The sequence below is a fragment of the Hesperophylax consimilis genome, chromosome 6, assembly GCF_061612785.1.
Source record: "Hesperophylax consimilis isolate HC1 chromosome 6, BYU_Hcon_1.0, whole genome shotgun sequence".
Lineage (NCBI taxonomy): Eukaryota > Metazoa > Arthropoda > Insecta > Trichoptera > Limnephilidae > Hesperophylax > Hesperophylax consimilis.
Window position 1 is genome coordinate 22,587,608 of NC_142841.1, and position 23,453 is coordinate 22,611,060.

General features: G+C 34.2%; 1 protein-coding gene across 1 annotated transcript in view; it reads right to left on the reverse strand.

Annotated features, from left to right (window-relative positions):
* LOC149423074 (nuclear factor NF-kappa-B p105 subunit-like) overlaps positions 1-23,453 on the reverse strand; it is a 63,603-nt gene that overhangs the window by 25,937 nt on the left and 14,213 nt on the right. The window contains exons 3-16 of the mRNA XM_089632449.1: positions 23,246-23,308; positions 19,210-19,467; positions 17,379-17,533; positions 16,539-16,705; positions 13,524-13,644; positions 12,548-12,677; positions 10,496-10,600; positions 10,278-10,386; positions 9,132-9,240; positions 7,327-7,452; positions 6,394-6,574; positions 2,198-2,283; positions 1,475-2,107; positions 1,297-1,386 (exon numbers count right to left, since the gene is read on the reverse strand). Of these exons, the coding sequence (XP_089488575.1) occupies positions 1,297-1,386; positions 1,475-2,107; positions 2,198-2,283; positions 6,394-6,574; positions 7,327-7,452; positions 9,132-9,240; positions 10,278-10,386; positions 10,496-10,600; positions 12,548-12,677; positions 13,524-13,644; positions 16,539-16,705; positions 17,379-17,533; positions 19,210-19,467; positions 23,246-23,285 (2,310 nt within the window). The 5' untranslated portion in view covers positions 23,286-23,308. The remainder of the gene's footprint in view (positions 1-1,296; positions 1,387-1,474; positions 2,108-2,197; positions 2,284-6,393; positions 6,575-7,326; positions 7,453-9,131; positions 9,241-10,277; positions 10,387-10,495; positions 10,601-12,547; positions 12,678-13,523; positions 13,645-16,538; positions 16,706-17,378; positions 17,534-19,209; positions 19,468-23,245; positions 23,309-23,453) is intronic.

A 23,453-nucleotide genomic window follows, 5' to 3' on the forward strand; every position in this document is an offset into this window, starting at 1 on the left:
GGGGAAACTACACAGGATAGATGTATGTATACGATTTTTATAAATATATAAACACATTAACTAGTAAATTATTACGAAAATAGTGTCAACCAGTGCATGGCAGGCTGCTTGGCATTTTAACTGGCAAACTAAGGGTTAAGGGTGCATTCAATTTGGGACTTACACTAATTTGGTATAAAGTACAGTGAAACAAGTATTTTCAATGAACTGGAAAATCATGTAACGGGTTTTCCAATAAGAGGTGTTATTGTTATTTTAGTAACATCTACCGCTATTTCGGTAGATGTTACTTTTGAAGCTGTAATTTTTAAACATTTGACAAGTAGAAACTACGCCATTAATAAAAATGGAACGATACACGCTTCAACAACGCATTGAAATTATTAAAATTCACTATTATTAATTATTAGAATTCCATCGAAAAATCATCTTGAGTGATGAGGCCCATTTCCACCTCGGTGGCTTCGTCAACAAGCAAAATTGTCGCATCTGGGGCTCGGAAAACCCAAGAGTTATTGTTGAAAAGCCTCTCTATCCTCAACGTGTTTGGTGCGGTTTATGGTCCGGCGGAGTCATTGGACCTTACTTTTTCGAAAATGAGGCTGGAGCAACAGTTACGGTGAATGGATTGCGCTATCGAGAGATGATTAATGATTTTTTATAGCTGGAATTGGATGGTATTGATCTGGACAACGTTTACTTTCAACAAGACAGCGCTACGTGCCACACGAGCAACGAAACCATTGATATTTTACGATTGAATATCAAAATAACACCTCATATTGGAAAACCCTATATATGGGTCTCTAATTTGATCATTTTTTAATCAACTTTTTAAATGTGAAACTTCTTATGTGGTAATCTTATTTGAAGGTTTTTCCGAATAATTCAAATAAGCATCACCGATTTCCAACATTCAGTCTCAGGCGCTTGTCTACGATTTTTGGCTGAAACGACAACTCACTTTAAACATTACGTCAAGTGACTAAAGCTGTGCAGCACGGGTCGGCAATCTATAGTTTACGAGATGTAAACAGCTTCAGCAAAAATCTATCTTTTCTCAACCCAGGTGGCCGAGCCGCGCTTTACAGTAACAAGTGAATTTTTTTAAAGCTTGAAAATTATTGTAAGTTGGATGAATAAAGCGCAAGTGTTGCTTGACAAGTGATAAAGCAAAATAATGTGATCCCAAAACCACCTTGCAGCATTGAGGTATTAAAACAACACAAAACAGACAATATAAAGCATGCAATGTACAAGAGTTATAATAAGTGCATAGTGAAAAAATAGTATTACCTCTTTCGCCAGATCCGTATCTCTTTTAGTATACAACAAATCTTTTTCCTCTGAGGCTTCCAACTTAATCTGTTCCTGCGCCTCCGTGATCTTTATGAAAAATAAAATCAAATTATTATCAAATGTTATTAGTCAAAACTTTACTCTAATAAATAATAATAATATTAATTTAACTCACATTCTGATTTGATGTTGGGAGATTTTCGTTCTTAACTTGAGTAGCAACATTAGCGGAAGCGGGAACATCTGTACTACCGGGAGATGGTACCAAAGTTGGAGGCTTCATTACCATGGAAACACTATTGGCACTAGCAATAGCCTTGGTAGTGGTAGTGCTTACTGCACTGGCATTGGGAATGCTTGCGGTAGGAACAACCTTCACGACTGTGGGGGCAGCCTTTGCATTGGTGATAAGAAGCTTCATCTTATTGGTAATACTCGTTGAAGACGTGACATTTGTATTGGCATCACTGGTGCTTGGAAGCACCTTCAGGATTATGGATTTGCCACTGCCGGACTTGGTGGCAGTGTTGGTAACGGTAGCACTTGCAGAAGAAACTACCTTGACAGTAACCGAGCCAGCAGGCTTGATACTAGACACAGCGGGAGTACAAGTGTTTACCACGGGAAGTATCTTCGCCCCAGCAAATGGTTGTGGAGATGGTATGGCAGTCAGTGGGCTTACAGAAGTAGTAGCAATATTGGCAACACTGGAGACACTCGTGGGGGTGACGGTTGGGATGGTAGGAATATTTCCAACGGTGGTGGCAACACAAAGAGCACTTGTGGAAGCACTCGTACTTGCGACGTTCTAAAAATAAATTATATTGGATTATATAATATTAATTAATAAAATTTAAGCAATGCATAAAGCTTGCAGAATTAAGTTTAATTAACATACTTTGTTTTTGTAGGTGTTGACAATTTTCTTGCTGTCACACACTAAACGATTGTTATCCAAGTCAAGCACGTCCTCCATGGCTGCATCTGCAAGTATGAAAAAAACACCATATTGCATTTATGCATTTGTAAAGAATAAAACATAAACCTTTTGTAACCCAGTTGTTTTGTGTACCGTTTCACCATATGCTTTATTATAATCGGTCAAAAAGAACAAGCCAATATTCTCTTGTGTTGTTGAGCAAGTAACACAAAACTGTACTTGAATTCTCACATGAGGAGAGCCTGTCTGTTTCATTTACAAGGTTTGTAACATTATGTACACTGCATATTATACAGGTTGTCCAGGTGTACTATCTTCGCTAGGTGATTCTACATATTTTGCAGTATACAATTTTGTGCTCATGTCAATATAAAAAATAATTACATTGATAACAAAATATAAAAAGAAATAATTCAAATTAAGGATAAGTCTTTCCTTAGTACATCAGTTTATTATCACAAAAAATAACTTTTGTTTACATTTAATTTTTTCCCATACAAAAATATTTTTCCATAGAAGAATTTTTGTTTTTCCATATAAACAATTCAACTTTTTTACCTAATAATTGGATAATTTACATAGTCCCGTTTTTTGTGAAAAATCACCTCAAGGGAGCTGTGCGATATTTAGAAAACATATCCCTAGTAGGGAATTAGTAAGAAAACATATCCCTAGTAGGGAATTAGTAAGAAAACATATCCCTAGTAGGGAATTAGTAAGAAAACTGTCACTTCACTTTTTATGCCGTTTATACAATAAAAAAATATAAATATTTTTTTAACTTTCAACTGTCGATGAAAAAATCCCGCCAATTTGAAATCTTACAATTTGACAATTTTTCAGATTTTATCCATGTAATCATGCATAAATATTTGAGATAAACCGAGAAGAATAATTATTTATCTTTCAAATGACGAATCAAATATCTGTGGTTTGTAGAAAAAAAAGAAAGATAAAAAATACTTTTATAATGTATGGTTGCTCAAAGCCTCTAATGGAATATGATATTCGTGTCTAGTAATGTCTTTATAATGTATGGTTGCTCAAAGCCTCTAATGGAATATGATATTCGTGTCTAGTAATGTCTTTATAATGTATGGTTGCTCAAAGCCTCTAATGGAATATGATATTCGTGTCTAGTAATGTCTTTATAATGTATGGTTGCTCAAAGCCTCTAATGGAATATGATATTCGTGTCTAGTAATGTCTTTATAATGTATGGTTGCTCAAAGCCTCTAATGGAATATGATATTCGTGTCTAGTAATGTCTTTATAATGTATGGTTGCTCAAAGCCTCTAATGGAATATGATATTCGTGTCTAGTAATGTCTTTATAATGTATGGTTGCTCAAAGCCTCTAATGGAATATGATATTCGTGTCTAGTAATGTCTTTATAATGTATGGTTGCTCAAAGCCTCTAATGGAATATGATATTCGTGTCTAGTAATGTCTTTATAATGTATGGTTGCTCAAAGCCTCTAATGGAATATGATATTCGTGTCTAGTAATGTCTTTATAATGTATGGTTGCTCAAAGCCTCTAATGGAATATGATATTCGTGTCTAGTAATGTCTTTATAATGTATGGTTGCTCAAAGCCTCTAATGGAATATGATATTTGTGTCTAGTAATGTCTTTATAATGTATGGTTGCTCAAAGCCTCTAATGGAATATGATATTCGTGTCTAGTAATGTCTTTCCGAGGCTTGAAGGGTTAAAACATTTAAATTTTGAAAAGTTATTTATTTTATATAATTATCACTGTACAGTTTTTTCTTATTTCATTTATTTATTTATTCATTATCGAGTGGTATTCTATTAGTGCTCCGGAAACTTTTTTTAATGGCTGAACTTGCCGATGGTGCTCCGAAACATTCTGACATCATCCATGCTGGAATTATTTGCGATGCGATTTTAACCTTCAAGAGGGTGACAGATTACACTATAAGCTCAAAGCGTTTTACATAACTCCATATTGCTCACCATACAATCCCATACAGACCAGTCACACCTGAAGGAAGTGTTATAAGTGTGGGCGTGGCAACGATGATGAGCCATGATTTGGCAATATCTTTAAATTATCCGACCCCTTGAACGCAACATCAGATGAGAGTAGAGATGGCAGGAGTTCCAGTAAAGAACACCAAGGAGTTTGTCTACCTCGGGAGCAAAATAACATGGGACGGTCGGTCTAAGAGCGAGGTTGACAGCCGTATACATCAGGCAAGGCTTGCATTCAATAAAAGGTCGAAAATAATCGAATAATATAGACCTAAAACTGAGAATACTCCTCATCAAGACCTATGTATGGAGTATCTTGATGTACGGCTGCGAAACATGGTGCCTATCCGAAAGAGATAAACGGAGACTAGAGGCTTTTGAGATGTGGTCCTATAGAAGACTGTTAGGAATTTCCTGGAGAGACCATATTACAAATGAGGAGGTTCTCCAAAGAATCGAAGGAGGAAGGCACCTGCTCAGGACCTTGTCCGAAAGGCGTGCAAGATGGATCGGCCATGTTATACGACAAGAAGGCCTCTTGCATGTCATAATGGAGGGTATGACCGAGGGGACCAACTCTAGGGGACGCCCACGCCGAGAGTACCTGGAGGACCTGCTGGTGGACGTGCGCTGCTCATCCTATGCAGAAGTCAAAAGAGCCGCACAAGACAGGGAAGAATGAAAGGAGATTAGATGAAATTGCTGCAAACCAATCCCAGGATTGAAACCAGAGAGAGAGAGATCCGACCCCCTCTCCTGCCTGTGGCAAGAGAAGAGGTCAGAACAATTTACGGAGCGCCGTAATTACGCGGCTGTCATCTATTAAGGTGACAGATGCCATACAAATAAATGATATTCCGCAGCAGTTCCCTAATTAATCTGACCCCCTCTCCTGATAGTCCAGTAACCTTGTCGCCTGAAAGGGGGGTTTCGTTATGGTTAGTGGACTATGAGGAAGATAGATAAGCATAGTGACACCTCAGCATATAATGTGTGTAAACCAAGTCCAAATTTTTTTTTTTTTTTTTTAAAAAGAAAGACAAACATTCCCGGGTTACGAATAACCCAACAATGTTTGAAAATCTCCTACTACCACCACAGAAAGCCGAAAATGTCGCTTGTGTTGTGATGGAGGACTTAGCCAGCCGAGGAATCGAACACGCGACGCTCGGGTGAGACCCAAGCGCTATGCCCACTCAACCACTGACCGGTCATTAATTATGCATTATGCGAATAGCGTAATGTGTCTAAGGCTATATGCTTTGAAAAATATATAGAGGATAAAATCAGAATCACTTGGGCTAATATCAAATAGATTCTACTAATTATTTCATGAATGAAGCCTTTACAAGGCAAGAAATAAATTGTCTAAAATCAATTCTATGTATGCCAAATTAGTTTTCGTAAAATGGCATCACAAAAATTAAAATATTGTGTTTTCAAGTAGTATAAAGTTCATTATTTTTTTGTCTACATAGAACTAGTTTATATATTCAATTTTTTCGACATTTGACTCTTCTTTTTTTTTAGATAAAGTTAACTATTCTGAAGAAACGTGCAATATAAAAATGAAATATATTTTAATAGTACGATATATTATCTGATAAACAGAAAACAATCTAAAAAACATAAAATTGTAGTTTTTAGTCGGATATTTGAGCAAAACTCATCAAGGTAAATTCTGGCAATCGAGTATATATTATATATATTTTCTGCTCTGGCTCTAGACGGGTTAACGAGCATTCCTTTCCTAAACACAAGCAACAGCTTACATTAGGAAAGAATGTAATTATACTGCAAAATCTGTTGATCATCATGTAAAAAAAAATTTATATATATGTTCATAAAAAAATATAGATCACCTCCCGAAGTTAGTGCACTTTTAATATACTTACATATTTTATACTGCAAAATCTGTTGATCATCATGTAAATTTTTTTTTATATTTATATATATTCATAAAAAAATATAGATCACCTCCCGAAGTTATGCAGTTGTGCACTTATAGCACCATAAATTGTTTCATAAAACGGAGTAACTCGGTGGTGTCGTAGTAAAGTTAAAAAAGTGAAAGTAAAAAAATTGTTCATTGAATTTCTACTTTTTTTTTAAATTGTGCAAAAGAAAATAAATATGAGTTCAGAAAAACATACCCAAACTGAATTGGTAAGGCTGCATTTCTGACGATTCAAAAGGAGAATTCATCACCAGATCATTCCTGTCGATGCCTTCAAGGCTGCTCATCACCACAGGAGCCCCCATGTCCATTTCCCGGTTCGAAAGCAACTTTTCGGTCGGCCAAGGGCAAAGGGCTTCCTCCATAAATCTTTTGCTCTGGAATAATGCAGAAAATACTGACAATCGATATTTATTCTTCTGGTAACCTCTTTTGGAGGTAGGTTATCATCAGGGCAATATTCCACAAGCTGCTGAAGGTTGAAATAAATTGAACTCAGTAGGAAGGTTAGAACCTGAATGTGTTCGGGTTAGTTTTCTGCCAAACATAAACTAGTACATAGTCAAACGAACAGAAGAACAGTAGACCTCGTGTCCAAATAGTATGTTTCTGATTTTCTCTTATTCAATAAAACAAAACCTAAATTTCCTCTGAAATAATAAGATTTGTAAGTGGGTACTTAAATACCTACCTACTTAATTAATTAGAAACCATATATTTTATTAACATTTTTTTAATTTCAAATAAGGAATACAATTCTTTCAAAGGTCACTATCTCGACGACAATTCTTTATTCAAGCTTTCTTCAGGTAGGTACCATAATATTAGAAAAATGCTAATAAGAAAGTCCAAATAAACGCCAAATATAATAAACGACTTCACATTTGAAAATAAAAATCTTTACTGAACCGAAATGCAAAACGATTGAGTTAATGCGACATAAGACTCTAATAAAGTGGGTTTTATTTTTCTAGACGATGAATTAGTAAGTTCCACGATCAAGTAAACCAAATGCTTGAGTCGGATCATGTCAAGAGTCAGAATAACAGAAGGATATGTATGATATTAATGAAGAAAGGAGTGTGTGCCTTTCTGCAGGTAACGGTATGATGGTTAGTTAGTTACTCACGGCAAATTCGGGATCTCCGTCATAGGCTGTCACGGTGAGTGGGAGGTCATTCCCATACTCGGATGATTGAAGTGAGCTCAGCGAATTCTCAGCAGCACGACGTCTCTTGTGGTTTACGGCCGCCGGCTAAAAATGTAATCCACACACCATTAAGAATTACAGGGAAATAATTATTAACAAAAAATACAACCAAAGTCTCCAAATACAATAATATATTAATACAATTCTAGAAATTAAATAAAACAGAACGAAAAATTTTTCATTACTTTGGTAACACCGAATAAAAAATAGTTTTAGAACAAATTATTATAAGAATGTTAACGTCTTGATGGCTGGTTCTATTTTCATAATAACTGTTCTTTTGCAAAATGATGTTTTTGTAATGAATTGAAATATGAAATATTGTAAAAAAAAATGTATCAACAATAAAAAAAAATGTGTTTATATATTTACAAAAATAGTATTTAACCTACTGTATGTAGTTCCCCCACAATAGGTAATTAAATTCAGAGAAATGATTTAACGGAAAAACAAGGATCCCTTTCGAGAAAATGGATTTTGTTTGAAACAGCAAAATCTTTGAAAATAATAAATATGTTTTAATTAAAATTTTTACATAGTACTGCTCACCACACCCCAGATATAAAATTATTGTCTGAAATTAAAGCCTACATTTGTAATACTACTCCATAAACTTAAAGTCAGTGGTGGGCCATTTATTGATGTTTTATTTGTAAAAAAATAATGTCAGTGGTGGGCCATTTATTGATGTTTTATTTGTAATAAACTTGGGCCATTAATTTATTGAGGTTTTATTTGTAAAAAAATTGCGTATTTTATCACATTACAAAAAAAAACATTTTCGCACAAAATATTACAAAAAAAAACTTCCGCATCTCCGGTGCGATAACTGTACGGATATATTTATAGGATAGGATGTATTTATTACCTATACTATGGGTTCAAATATAGTTGTCTTTTGATAAAATATTCTTCCACACAAAAGACAAGAATTAGAAGATGAAGAATGCTTTTTCCACCATTCAAGTAGGACCGGCGTAAAGGGTAGAACTACCATTACCACCCGAAGTGTGTTAATATTATCCATAAGAATACGCCAGCGTTCAAGAGGTTGGAGGAAACATGGTGACCCATTAACTTTTAGATTGGTTTCAACAATTCAGAAATTATTCCTATTCAAACAGTATAAATTAGAAAAATGTACAGAAAAGCTTATTTAGATTTACAGTAAAATCCACTTTAGGAGAAATCTCACAAAAATGCACTGTAAAAATTCCATGGCAGCAATTCTAGAGGGAAGATGTCCCAGGAAAGGTTGGGGAAATCAACTCCGGGCGTTACGAGGAGGTACTGGGCCTGCAAAGGATGGAGGCCAGCTGAATTAACCCAGTTCAGGGGAGCGTAGGGAGCGCGGAGAACCCATCTCTCATGGAGTGGAAAGACTGCAATAGCCAAGGTGTGAACTACCGTGCTCAAGGCTTATTGACACTGACACGGACTTTCTATTTCTCTAGATACTCGTGGGACCAAAAATGGACCATTCTAACAAAAACTAGAGGCTTTTGGGGAATCTGGGGGGGAGGGTACCGCGGGACTTGGAAACAAACGCAAAGGAATGAGGTGAAATAGGAGATATCATAATGGGTCCATGGGAACAATCGGTATACAGTCTCTCTTTATTAAATAAATAACCCAAGACAGGGAGGCCTGGAGGTGCCTTGTTAAAGAGACAGGTCTCCAAACCGCATAGGACAAGGGGAAGAAAATGAGATAAGAGACGTTACCTTGTATTCAAAAGGTTTGGGATCCGATATGGCTCCATCTTTAGGCCTGAAAAGCTCCACGTAAACAGTCACTTTACTTCTAATATCTGTATTTTTATATGGAGGCGTCCTGGAAAACAAATAATACATTTTGAGTGAGTAAACTAAAAATTATTTCAAACATTTTGAGGGCTTAAACTCAAACAATGTTATCGACAAAAAACATACCAATAATAAACATTGTTTAACACAGCACTTTTTTTAGATAATATTGTGTGACTAAGTCCTTGAATTATTTATATGTTTTTGTAGATGCTGTTAGACGTCAAGCTCTCGATTTATACAAGAGCAAAAGATATGTGCCCCCATTGTGACCTTGGTGAGAGCATAGAACACCATTCAGAATTGAAAGATGGCTTGAATTGGTTTTAGCTGGATCAGAATACCTGACTATTCACGAGGGGCGAGGACTCAAGCTTGGAAACAATAATGTAACCGTGCCATCTGATAAAATAAACGGTAATGTGTAAATAGAAATGAGGAGGTCAATAGCCCGGTGCGTAGGACGCTCACCTAAGCAGTTGGTTTGATACTCAGAACTTGCTCCCTTTTCAAAACAAGTAATACTTAGTGAATGGATCTGTTCTATAAATAATACACTTATTTAAAAAAGAAACGAAGCTAGCAGTCCACAATGGGTTGCTGGTATACCTACCCTGATGTATGGAAGAGATGCATGGAATTGGCAGACTAAGGATGAAATTAGATTGAATTCTGTAGTAATGAGATCCCTGAGGCGTATGTGTGGTAATACCATGTATGATTGTGTGAGAAATGTGGAGATCCACAAAGAGTGCAAGGCTGATGTAAGTGTAATGAGTAAGATTAAGAAAGAAATGCTTAGATGGTTTGGGCATGTAGAGCGAATGAGCGAAAAAAGGAGTGTAAGGAGTATATATGACGCAAATGTAAATGGAAGACATGGCAAGATCAAGTGAATCAGATACTTGAATCGGGCCATGTCAAGAGCCTGAATAAAAGAAGAATATGTATGAATGTGAATGAGGCAAGGGGTGTGTGCCAAGACCGAGTTGTTTGGCGGTTCGTCCTCTATGCCTACCCGTATGGAAAAACGGCGTGGTGGTTAGTTAGTTATGAATGACCTACATGAAAACTATTCCAAACTGATGATGGACGTCCGTTTCACTGAATGTACCAAAATTGGACCAAGTTCGTTCGTTGTCTTCAACCTCAAAGAACCGGATCTTGATGTTTTCTTAAATCATAAAAAACAAAATATTTAGAGAACATTATTGTAATAATTATTAAAATAAATTTGATGTTTAATAACAATTACATAATCTGATAAAGGCAGTAATTATTACTTTTAGACACTTTTTCCACAAACATGTAAATTTCTTCGCCTCCACTGACGGATCCACTGCTCTTGCTCATTCGGGTTATTTTCAATGCTCCTGTTTCGGCACTTTCTGCAAAACAATCAAACAGCCTTTTAAGTTCATAGTTGCTACCCGTATTCACCAATACGGTGAATTTTAATTTTATTACACCCTTTTCTCTTATTGAACACTATTTAAAAATAGAATAACCGGACAACTTAGAACAGGGGTACACTTTTGAAAAGTGATATAAGGTCATGAAAAAAACTATGTTAACCTCTCGGACAAAGACTATTATTTACTTTGTGTTCCTTTGCGATCTGTCAAAATGTGAAAATTTTTGTGATATTTACGAGTTTTGTTAAAAGCTTCATAACTCACGTTTTGGGAAACGTAGCCTCATTCTAAAAGATGTTTTGGAAAGATTATGAAATTCACTATCGTATTGTATTGTTATACGTAAATATTTGCGTTTCTAAATATACATTTTCTGAAAACGTCAAAAATATGTAAAAATCGCTGACCATTATTTCAAAGCTGTGAAAAATGTACTTTTTTCTGAGTATCATAAAGAAATAACACTTTATATATTGAAGAAATATAATTAAAAACTATTAGTCACCTCAAAATATTAACCGTCCAAACTAAAATATTTTTAATAAATTATTTAGAAATGCAATAAATTATGAACGAACAAGATGACAGATCCAATCGACTTAGATAATGCACCTCTACATTCCATAGATATTCTTGAATACAGACGCGTAGCGTTATTCATTATCAATACTCTGTTTTTTAAATCATGGCAATCCGTATACTAGTGATGGAAATAAATCGATTTTTGTAAAATCTCACGCGTTTACGTGAAAAGACGTTCTAATGTCTTGACCGCTATTATCATATTTACGTCTTTTGACGTTCTAATGTTCTGAGTGGTTAAGTAGGTTACATTATGTTAGGTTTTTTTTTTTGTCACTTTTAATGATTTCATATCAGTTGTCATGGAACTAAAGAACACACAGGAAAAGTTGTGCTAATTTCATGACGCCGGTGAGTTCATGTGAATATTATCAACCTTAATTATTATTTTTTTGATAAATTAATGTTTTTAAGACAAGATTTTATTTATGCATAGCACAAAGGATAACAATTATTTTTATAAGCAATAATTGTTCGCCTGAAACACTCATCCACATTGAAAAAATATCCTGATAAAAAATACATGACGCCAACGGGACGTTGTCCGTTGTCACGTTGTCCCGTTGGCGTCATGTATTTTTTATCAGGATATTTTTTCAATGTGGATGAGTGTCTCAGGCGAACAATTATTGCTTATAAAAATAATTATTATCAACCTTGATTCAGTTTCATTATAGACATTCAGAAATTACACACAGGAAAAGTGTGTTAATTTCATGACGCCAATGCATTCATGTTAATATTATCAATCTTGATTTGATTTCACTATAATAATAATAAGATTTTTAACTATTTATGTTGAGGGATCAGTAAGATTTATAGGCCCTGTTAAGAGTTCTACGGAGCCGAACCCTCTGATATGAAAATATCTGGAATCGGTGAATTATTTTCCCATTTGATCTCTGATGAGTTGACGTATTGTACTTGTATTGTTTTGTATTTATTTTGCTTATATAATGCACTTGCATAATGTTGATTGACTAGATGATCATTTATGGAAAAGTGTGTGGAAGGGTTTAGTTTTTCCTTTGGGGAAGATTTAACCCGGACATATAAAGTCGGAAAAATTCAGGCCATTTTCAATATTACAATAATATTAATTAAGATTGTCTAAAATGAATTATAAATTGATGTTTCCATAAAGTCGGATCACCACCCACCAAATGTGTTCAAAACATTGGGTTGGGGCCACAATGGTTTATGTTTTCCATTGGCCACAGAAAACAAAAACATTAATATTTCATTTGTGCACAAACATTTGGTTCAATATTTGTGTTAATAATATCTCTGGAAACCTTTAGAATAGGTCATATTTTGATGTAAAAAATAATTACTTACTTAAATTATCGATGGGCTTCGATGTAACAGGATCGCATATTTGTTGAAAATTACTGTCATACGCCGTAAAACATAACTTTACTGAATTCATGTTTATGTTCTTGGCCTGACTCTCACAGTCGGCTTTCAGCTGTAATGATAAAACCAACAAATTGGTTATTAACTTTATCATCTGCATAAATAATACATATATTCAATATGATATTAATTGAATATATGTATTAACATTTATTATTAATAGTCAACTATTGCTTACTTGTCCGCACTTTTCTAGCTACATTCGACACACTACATCATGAAGAATTCCAGTAAACTTAATATTCATCATCTAACTTATATACCAGTTTTTTTTTAAGCACGTTTAATAGAACTAGGACTGCTCTGCAGGGCAGGACACATAGAAAAAACGAAAGAAAGTCTACTAACGGAGAGGCTTCTAATTAATATTCTACTTCTTTCTTACTATAAATCATCTAGGTCTGCGAACCAGTCTAGGGGCTTCAGTCAACCCCGTCAACGGAGCGGACAATCATTGACCGTATGCTCGGTAGTCTGCACTGCGTTCACACTTCGACGACTCTTTCTCTTTCGATTTAACTCCTCAGGCTAATTTATTCAATTTTGCGAACTACAATTGACATATAATGGGCTTAGAAAAAAATTACTTTGGAGCTCCTAATCGCATGGCATTGGCTTGTCACATGGAACATTGTTATTCTAAATGGTCGATATGCCATGTTCATTTCATTGTTTCTTTTAATTTCGCTAGATGCCCCTCGTCATTATTACATAAATAAATAAAATAAACATTATAACACATTTTTATTTTCTAGACTAGGTCAATTCTGGACAAAAACGTCCACACTCTCTTGTAATAACTTCACAATAAACTCCACTACAGGAACATCATTCAAAAAACAAAGTATAAAGTGTAAATTATAAATATGTACTGACATACTGTCAGATATTTACTTACACGGGTCTCTTCTTCCAGGGTTAAGGAATCCTTTGTGGTTTGGAGCAGTTCTTTCCTCTTCTTGTACAGTTCAATGTGTACTTTCTTCTTGGCAGTGTGAACAATAGCCATGCCAGGAAATCTGAAAATGCAATTGAATATTAATTACTGAAACAATATTAATACACTTTACATGGGGTAGGTAGTAAGTAGTGCTACCTTTTATGCCGGTCCTCCTTTAATGGCGGGAACCACTCTCTTCATAAAGGTTCCAACTAAGTATATAAATATAAAAAATTGTTATACTAATTGGTAATAAACCATTACACTTATGCACCGGAGAGGTGCAGATTTTCTGTGAATATCGGCAGATTTTTGCCGAAATCGGCAAACCTACCAAAATTTTGGTAGGAATGGCATCACTGCTAACACGAGTAAACAATACAAACAGTTGTTTAAAACGTGTACGATTACTCGATTGGTCAATCAATGCCCAGACTATATCCGTCTCACTCTCAAAAAACTCTCAGAAAACAATAATAATTTGTAACATATAACCTATCTTTTTGACACTTAACCTCTCAGAAAAGGACTTTTATTAACTTTGTGTTCCTTTGCGAACTGTCAAAACGCGAAAATTTTTGTGTTATTCACGAGTTTTGTTAAAAGCTTCATAACTCACGTTTTGGGAAACGTAGCCTCATTCTAAAAAATGTTTTGGAAAGATTATGAAATTCACTATCGTATTGTTTTGTTATACGTAAATATTTGCGTGTCTAAATATACATTTTCTGAAAACGTCAAAAATATGTAAAAATCGCTGACCATTATTTCAAAGCTGTGAAAAATGTACTTTTTTCTGAGTATCATAAAGAAATAACACTTTATATATTGAAGAAATATAATTAAAAACTATTAGTCACCTCAAAATATTAACCGTCCAAACTAAAATATTTTTAATAAATTATTTAAAAACGCAATAAATTATGAACGAACAAGATGACAGTTTCAATCGACTCAGATAACGCACCTCTACGTTCCATAGATATTCTTGAATGCAGACGCGTAGCGTTATTCATTATCGATACTCTGTTTTTTAAATCATGGCAATCCGTATACTAGTGATGAAAATAAATCGATTTTTGTAAAATCTCGCGCGTTTACGTGAAAAGACGTACTAATGTCTTGACCGCTATTATCATATTTACGTCTTTTGACGTTCTAATGTTCCGAGTGGTTAAAACATCACTACAATAATCCGACAATAACTATAACTGTTTAGTCAAAGTATTTACTTTTTATTAATTTCATATCTAATACATGAATGGTTTAAAGCATGTCCACTGTAGAATAATAATAATGGTAACTATGGAAATGCTGAGTTCACTCTCTCGCTCTCCCCTACTAACTGTAATCTTCATATTCACTTGAGTAAATGTACAAGTATATATAACGAAGCATAATTGGAGCTACCTGATCATTCACACAAAACATATAATGTAAATTTGAGTTATGTAGTTTAAACTGTTCATCTTTATAAATAATTTATATTATGCCTTCGACAAACCACGCCATATTTTCGTGGCTTGGCCTATATCGCTCGCCATACATAATCATTGGGAATGTATGGCGAGCGATATGCTTTAATAGGCGAAGCCATGAGAGTATAGCGTAAATCTGTAAGCCCCATTACCCTGACACTATATGTCCTAACCCACACGCATTCATAATTAAAATGAATGCAATTTGAAAATTTTTAAAATTGAAACTGAAGTCATAGAGTGCTATTCAGTGCTATCGCGCTGCAAGAGTTACTCACGAAAATTGCAACACGGCACTGCATGCTTTTAAGCGTGTTTGCTGGTCCTCGGGTGAACGCTTGTTACATTTGAGTGCGGTGTATTGTGGTTGGTGCGTGTCTTGATAACTGTATTTATTGTTTATCCTACTAAAATAAATACACCCTAAAATGAATTGATATTTGTCATCATGTTGGATGTTAGTTCTATTCGGGACAACATATCAAATGGCAGCGATACTAAGGACGATGAGATCTTTGTTTGACAAACTTTTTTGTGAAACCTTTTTTTAAAAGTTTTTATAAACTTTTTTTATAAAAATTAACGTAATTTTTGGTATTATTCCTCCAACAAAAGTTTTTACAAAAACATTTTTGTTTTATTTTTTTGACATTTCTTGACCTAGACGTGCTCCTTCTTCTGATGCATAACCAACAGCCTGTTTCAATTTATTTTTAATCTCATTACTTCTTGAAAATATTGTCAAAGAAACCAATTGTTATGCTGCACAATTTTTGAACTGAAGAAATTTGAAATCGAATTCACGGACAAAAAAGTGGACATAAGTACTGTGAATGAAATAAATCATTAATTGCCTCACTGGAAATGGTGATAACAATAGGAGCAACCATTTTTCTTATTGGAAAAGTGATTCCAATGATAATAAAAGGCAATCCAACCTCATATGAGCGCGCTGTGACTACATGGACTTTGCTCGGGAAAACAAGATTATGAAGCGACATAATTTAATATTTTTTGTAAATGTAAATGTGTACTTTTTTCAATAGAAGCATAAGATATCATTTTTTACTTATTTAATTGCAAAAAGAATCATTAAAATTTGTTGATATTTGTCCAAATTATTGCATTTTTATTTAATCCCATACTTTTTATCTGTACATACATACTTGCAAAATAATCATAGATGCAAAAGACAAAATAAGCACTAAGATGGTTAATACACGCGGCAAGAGTCAAATATTCTGACGTGTTTTTCTCAAAACTCTGGACATACAATAAGTATTCTTTAAACCAAACGGGGGTTTTGTGAGTAATGTCAAAAATAAAATATAGATTTGAATAGTCAGGTACTTCACAACCTTTCTCCTGATAATATATAACATACCCGAAATTGAGTATTCCCAGTCCCACTGGTACCGGGCAGTTGGGAATCTGATGTAGATTGTAGATATAGGTACAACTACAGTAATCTCATTTCATAAAAATGTTGACATACCTTGCAGTGTAGCCTTTGTCTGGGCCCACGTACTCCACGTGGGGCTCGTTAATAACGTCATCCTGGAAGCGCACCACCAGACAGTGCGGATGTACACGAGGGATCTCGGTGTCTTCATTCTGCACCAGCGTGCACATAATCTTCGCATTCCCATCATAATTCTTCAGCTGGAGAACAAAGGTGACAAATTAGCTATGTGTATCTAGTCAATTGTAATAACTGACAAAACAGGATGGGAGTCGAATGGTTTAGGACCGAAAAATGACTCATAAAGAATTAAAATGAACCATAAAAACAAAAACCTAATCAATCATTAGAAATGGTAAAAGATGCATCAAAATTCCATTCATATTCAATCAAATTCAAAATTTACCTTATAAAACTTGTGGACTTTTTGTATTGAGTGACACTTGCGAAAGTTTCGTTTCATTCTAAATAAGCATAAATTACTGATTACTCATACTAAGAACCTAACAACCTATTTTGTGCATGTAATTCATTCTGTGGCGGTTAAGTAAATAATCACCCTAATTTATTTTTTACAAGTAACCGCAATATCTACAGTTACAAAACACACTATCTTTTAATATTCTCCTGACGAAGGAAGGGTGCTTCCGAAACTGGTAGTGTGTAATTAAAATTAAAGTAGCAAATTTATATATTTTTATTGAAAAAGTTACTTTGAAAGTTCAGGCGGAAAATTCAGTGCAATATTCATGATGCTAGAATTCACTATTGACTATTATAGAACTTCCAGCGGGGCATACAAACAAAGCTTTCTGTTTTATATTAAAAAATAATTAAAAAAATAATTAATTATTTTAATATTTTAGTAAATACCTTAACAGTTGGGAAAGTCTTCTTATTCTTGTTGATATGCGAGTTTCTTCCAATCAGACTCCCATGAGTTCCGCCCATCTCACTTTTGTATCTGAATCTGAACATATCCACAGGTTCTTCCACTATTTCCAGCTGAGGGTTCTTCCCAGTAAGACCTAGGTAAAATTTATATTTCATTGTCCACTGATAATCAAACAAACACTTGATAACCACAACACTAAAATCAGTTAAATTATTGAAGAATTGTTCACCAGAATAGATACAGTAACTATAAGCCAAATTTACTAAAGAATAATATTGTTAGTCAGATTTTAGAAAGTGGATGAAGCACAAGAACACTACTTTACAAATAAAAAGGAGGAAGTCAACTGTTTGAAGTTCAGTGATGGAATGACCGAAATTTTTATTTCCCTAAATTTCAGACTGAAATTTCCCCATATTTCCTTAGATCTCAGAATGGATTTCTGTGCAGTATTGCAGTACTGAATTCCCCACAATACTTTTTCGAATCAATGGTGGGGGGTTTCCAGGGAATATCAGAGAAGAAAAATTCCTCACAATATTTTATATTATTTCATATAAAATATTTCCGCAAAAGTTTTTAATATTTCGAAATTTTCACAGAATATATCAAAATTTCAATAAAATATTCACAGAATTTGCCATAATTTCGTCAACGTTTCAGAATTTCGCTAGATTTTTGTGCCTATTCCCTTTTCCCTAATAAATATTTTTCTCCCATAAATATAGGGAAATTTGAAGTATATCACATCAGAATGAGGTCACTTGAATTGATGGTCTAATAATGTTTACCAAATCAAGGGAAGTCCACTTAAGGGGAAACCCCTTTCTGTTTCTATTTAACTCTGACCACATTCACCAAAAGCTAATCAGGAGATTTAAAATGAGTCATCGCATTCAGTCCTTTTAAAGTTCGAAAATAATGTTATTTGTTTAATAACTCTTTAGATACATATATTTATATGGACTCGTTTATAAAATCATACAGGATAAATAGGGTGTATCAGCATGCAACCAGCAATTCCTGAACATATTTGGAGATAAAAATTTAAACGTCATTTTGCTGTCAGGTAATATATTATTTTTCTGTAGACAACAAAAACGGTTGAAATTAACCCCATAATGTTTTTCAAATTTGATCTAAAAATTTACAACTTCGGACTCGATTTACTTTGAAACCAAAGCTCAAATCAAAAAACATTATATCACAAAATAGACAAAATGTGGTGTAGATTCACCAGTTTCCTTGTACCAGTTTACTTGTACTAAGTGTATTGATGTTTTTGTACATCTTATCAGATAAAGTTTGTATTAGGAATTTTATCACAAAATTACCAAAATAGCTACTTATAATCAGAGATTTTTTTTCCTCCATTTTGTTACTAAGAAAGTTTAATAAAGAAACATGACCTCATATGATTTGAGATTTTCACAGTCTAAAGTATTATCGTGATTTATTTTTGGGGTATTGTGTCGTGTTGCGCTGATGGATCTTTTCTTCAGTTCCTTATGACTAAGAATTAGTTACTCCACAATTGTACACGGTTGACATTCTATATAACGAGTCGTTTCTACAACTCGTGGAACGATTTTCCGTGTATTGCGATTCCACCATTCTACATGGATCTTTTCAAGACCCAATCAAAAAGACCCTCCACACAGCGTCTCCAAAGATGACAGAGTTAGTAGGTTTAAAAATATATAGACAAAGTTGGTAGACAAGAGAGCTGAAGGCGCCTTATTGAGACGATGGGGAGGGTACCTGCTGGGAAGAAGATGAGAAGCATAATAATGTATATATAAAACTTACAGTTCGTATATTTATGAATGACATTGATGCTCCAATGCTCCAACCGTGGCACCTGCTGCATAGGGGAGCTGGCAGAGTCTGACGAGCTGGTACTATGCGGCGAATTGAGGTATACGTGATTCAGAGGCGAGCTAACTTCATCGTCAGACTCGCCGCACACCACGGCATAGTATTGTGGCGAGGAATCCCCATCCTCGTGCCTCGTGGCGTTCATCAGGATGGCATTCAGATCCATTGTGATGTCGTCTGAAATATCTTCTTGTATAATTACATTAAATAACTTTAATAAGTTCATATTGCTGAAATATTTTAAACAGTACATATTATGAAAAGCATTATTCGTAAGTTTCGCATTAAGTTTGTGTTAGTATTTTTCAACTAATTATCTGCGGAGGCATGCAGAACAGTTATACCACCAAACAACTGTGTTTTGGAACACACACCTTGCTTCATACCGTCTTCTGTTGTGCCAACTCTTGACATGACCCGACTAAAGCACATAATATCGTTGCCGTTCACGTAACGTAAGTAACCAACCCACATGCACAAGTTCTGTGATATCTGTTTTTAATGTTAGAGGAATAATCTTTTTATTGTTATGCAGGTAGATGCTTCACAACACACGTTAGCTTTCAAATTAGCAGTATCTCAAAAATGTGTGTTGTGGTTTGGTGACTTTTGCATGAACGGCGCCATATTACACCTTGCGTAATGAAAACAATTTTAAAATATAGTGCATCTTCTAACACACTTTTTTTTTCACACACTCTCTTGCAAAAATTCTATTGTTTTACATTGAAGGTATTAGAACATAAGAACAGGTGATGTTTGTGTCACCACATCTTATTCTGCAAGCATACGGAGTCCATCCGTTATTTTACGATAAAATTGTATTGTTTTACGTCGAAGATAAAAGAACATAAGAACATAAGAACAGGTGATGTTCGTGTCACTACATCTTATTCTGCAAGCGTACGGAGTCCATACATAATTTAAGATGAAATTCTATTATTTTACATTGAAGATATAAAAACGGGTGATGTTCGTGTCACTACATCAGTCACTGCAAGCGTACAGAGTCCATCCATAATTTAAAATGAAATGATTGCATAAGTATTGCTAGATAGAAGTAATAGAAGTGATAGAAGTAAAACAACACAGTGCTTGATCCCCAAAAGCATACCGATGATAGCTCCGTTATAACCTCTATCTCATAAATAATGTATGTACCATATGGGATTATAACTGAGCAGTTCTTCTATATGCAAAATCTTGATTCCCTGCACAAACAGTTCCATGGAACAAGTTTTAATTACTAGTTTTTTAAAGTTCAGATAGAATCACAGAATTTAATGCAAAGCATGTATAGGAGGTAAGCTAACATCAGCCCAAGAACACAGGTTTCAGAGACACACAAATATCAAACCAAATCAGCAATCACAAGTTTAAACAACACATTTTATAAACATTGACAGGCGGTTAAAACAATAAATAATATTATGACTCACAAACATTTCAATTCCTATCATTTGACATGAATTTAATTAGAAAAAAACATTAATTAACGTTAAAACTGCAAAACTTTAAACATAAATTGGAAGTAATTTCAAGAGCACTGACAAGCAATTCCAAAATATTGAGTCATCGGAAGACAAATAGATTAAAGATGTGCAAATGGAGAGCACAATTATGGCTAAAAAGTGATAGCAAAGAACTGATAAATATTGTTATTCGCATAAATAAGATAAGTCATTATCATTTGATAAAACAATAATTCCCGGAATTTAAAGTACTCTGACTTGGCACAAAAGCTATCTGATAATAAAATAGTGTATTTTTATTTAGTACATTCAGTAGCAAAGTTGTTATTTTTACTCTATGTGTAGCATGTGTTAGTCATAATGTTGTTAGAACCACAGCTATCACAACATCCGAAGTAGTAACATATTATAAACATGTATGTGGAACCAGCTCTTCTACATTGTGGATGTTATGAGCAATGGGAAGAAATACATGCTGTTATCTGTGTTCAAAGTTATGCATGGATAAATAACAGAATTACTATTGACAAAAGGAAGGAAGATTGAGGTTATACATAAATGTAAATAACTGAAAGACAGTGTACAGAATTTAATAAAAACAGAAGTCATTCTTAAACTAATCAAATTGGTATATAAGTAATATCCGAATATTGCTTATCCAAGTTTACTCTATTGTCTCATTTATATTGACAGAATCCCGGAAATCTATTTATTCAAGTGAAACCATATTTTCTTCATTGGTAAAATCAGAATTTTATAAAGTATGATTCAATCTCATTTGGTTGGTTTTGATTAGGTATTCATTTGTTGCTATGGGCTCTGGAAATAGTACACAAACCAAATTCTATTTCAAAACATGATTTTGGGCGTGGGTTTGTTGCTCGACAGGTACTGTCAATTCAACAACAATTTATAAGAAAACAAATATTTTATTTATTAATTACAGTGAAACCTCTATCTATCGTTCCTCGAATAATCGTTTTCCCGGATGTATCATTTATTTCTTCTAGTCCGAATTCATTTCATACAAAAATAGATCGCATCGATCGTTTCTATGTCCACCATTTTCCCGCATTCATCGTAGGAATTACGTCGCGTAATTGATATTTTTTGTCTGTGTTTAAACGGCGCCAGACGGCACTCGTTACGATGCGCGAAACTTTTGAGAGAGAAAGAGAAAGAATAACAGTTTGTCGCCGCCATCAGTCGCTAGTTGTCGTCAGTTGTCGCTAGATACCCGAACTTAGTGGAGTGTTTGCAGTTATCCTTTTTGGGCTTTTAAACTATTTTCGAAATGAGCCGTTTGATGAAAAAAGTACGTACTCTTCAAGAAAGATTGAAAATTATCGAAAAGGTGGAAAAAAACCCCGCTGAAAAACGCATCGATATAGCCAAGCGTTTAGGAATCGCGGCATCCACGTTAAATTCTATTTTCTTGAAAAAAAAACGAAATTCGGGAGCAAATTCAAAAGTGCGGAAAATCTTCGAAAACTAGAAAAACCAGTAAAGAATCAAAGTTTAGCGAACTGGAGAAAATTCTTATCTCTTGGTACCAAATTTGACAAATTTTAACAATTTTGCTACTTTCGACGACAATATTCCAGCTTGTGGGATAGAAACTATCGAAAGCTTGTGTGACGCAAGATTGACGGAGACAACAAAAGAGGTCGATATTGATGAAGAGGAGCCCCTGCCTGTACCTTCATTTTCAGAATCATGCACCTTCTTTGAAAGATTGAAAACTTTCTACCACGCACACTCAATAACTGATGCCGAAAAAGCTGGAAATATACTGTTGACTTGCGGAAATAAAACAGTAAAAAAACAAATGTCCATGAAAGATTATGTATTTACAATGCAATAAACTTTTTAAAAAAATTGGTTCTGTTTAGCTTTGTATTTTTTTAAATAAATACATTTATTTACATCTAAAACTTATTTTCTTCTTATAATTTTAATCTACCAACGGTTATGCAGATTGGGAGGACGGTATCTTCACTGGATCGTATCTCCTTGTGTTTTTTTTCTCTTAATCCCGCATTCATTGTTTTCCCGCATTCATCGTTTATTTCGATAGGTCCCTTTAAAACCAATAGATAGAGGTTTCACTGTATTTGGTTATTTTCTGGTTGTTTATATACACTAATTTAATCTACCTATACATTTACAATGTTCTATTGGTCCCCGTGGAACATGCAGAAGCAGGCCTAGTAGTGGTTATTTTGTATAAATACTATGTATTGTAATTAAATATCTATTTTATAAATAAATGTGAAATTGATTGCAATAAAAATAAAGCTGACAGACTGGATATGTGTAACAAGATAGCTGCAGCAATAAAAAGCAGAGTAAAGAAGAAAGAGCACATAAATTATAGAAAATAAATTTTCAATCACTTATTGAATAATTATGTTGGCCAAATGTTAAGTGAAAACATAAAATATCATTTGAATTATTTACTTTCCCAAGCATAACGATGATTTATCGCTTAATACCTTTTGGAATTAAAGTTTCAGTGTCAACCAGCGTCTTCATGTGATCACTCAGGTGATTGTATACTAAAATAAATAATTATAGTCAATTATCACCTGTAATAGTCAAATGTAAGATACTCTATGCACAAATGATAATTATTGCATTCCTCCTGGCTCTATCAAAATATGTGATAATCTAACTTTAAAACTCTATTTCTTCTCTAATGCC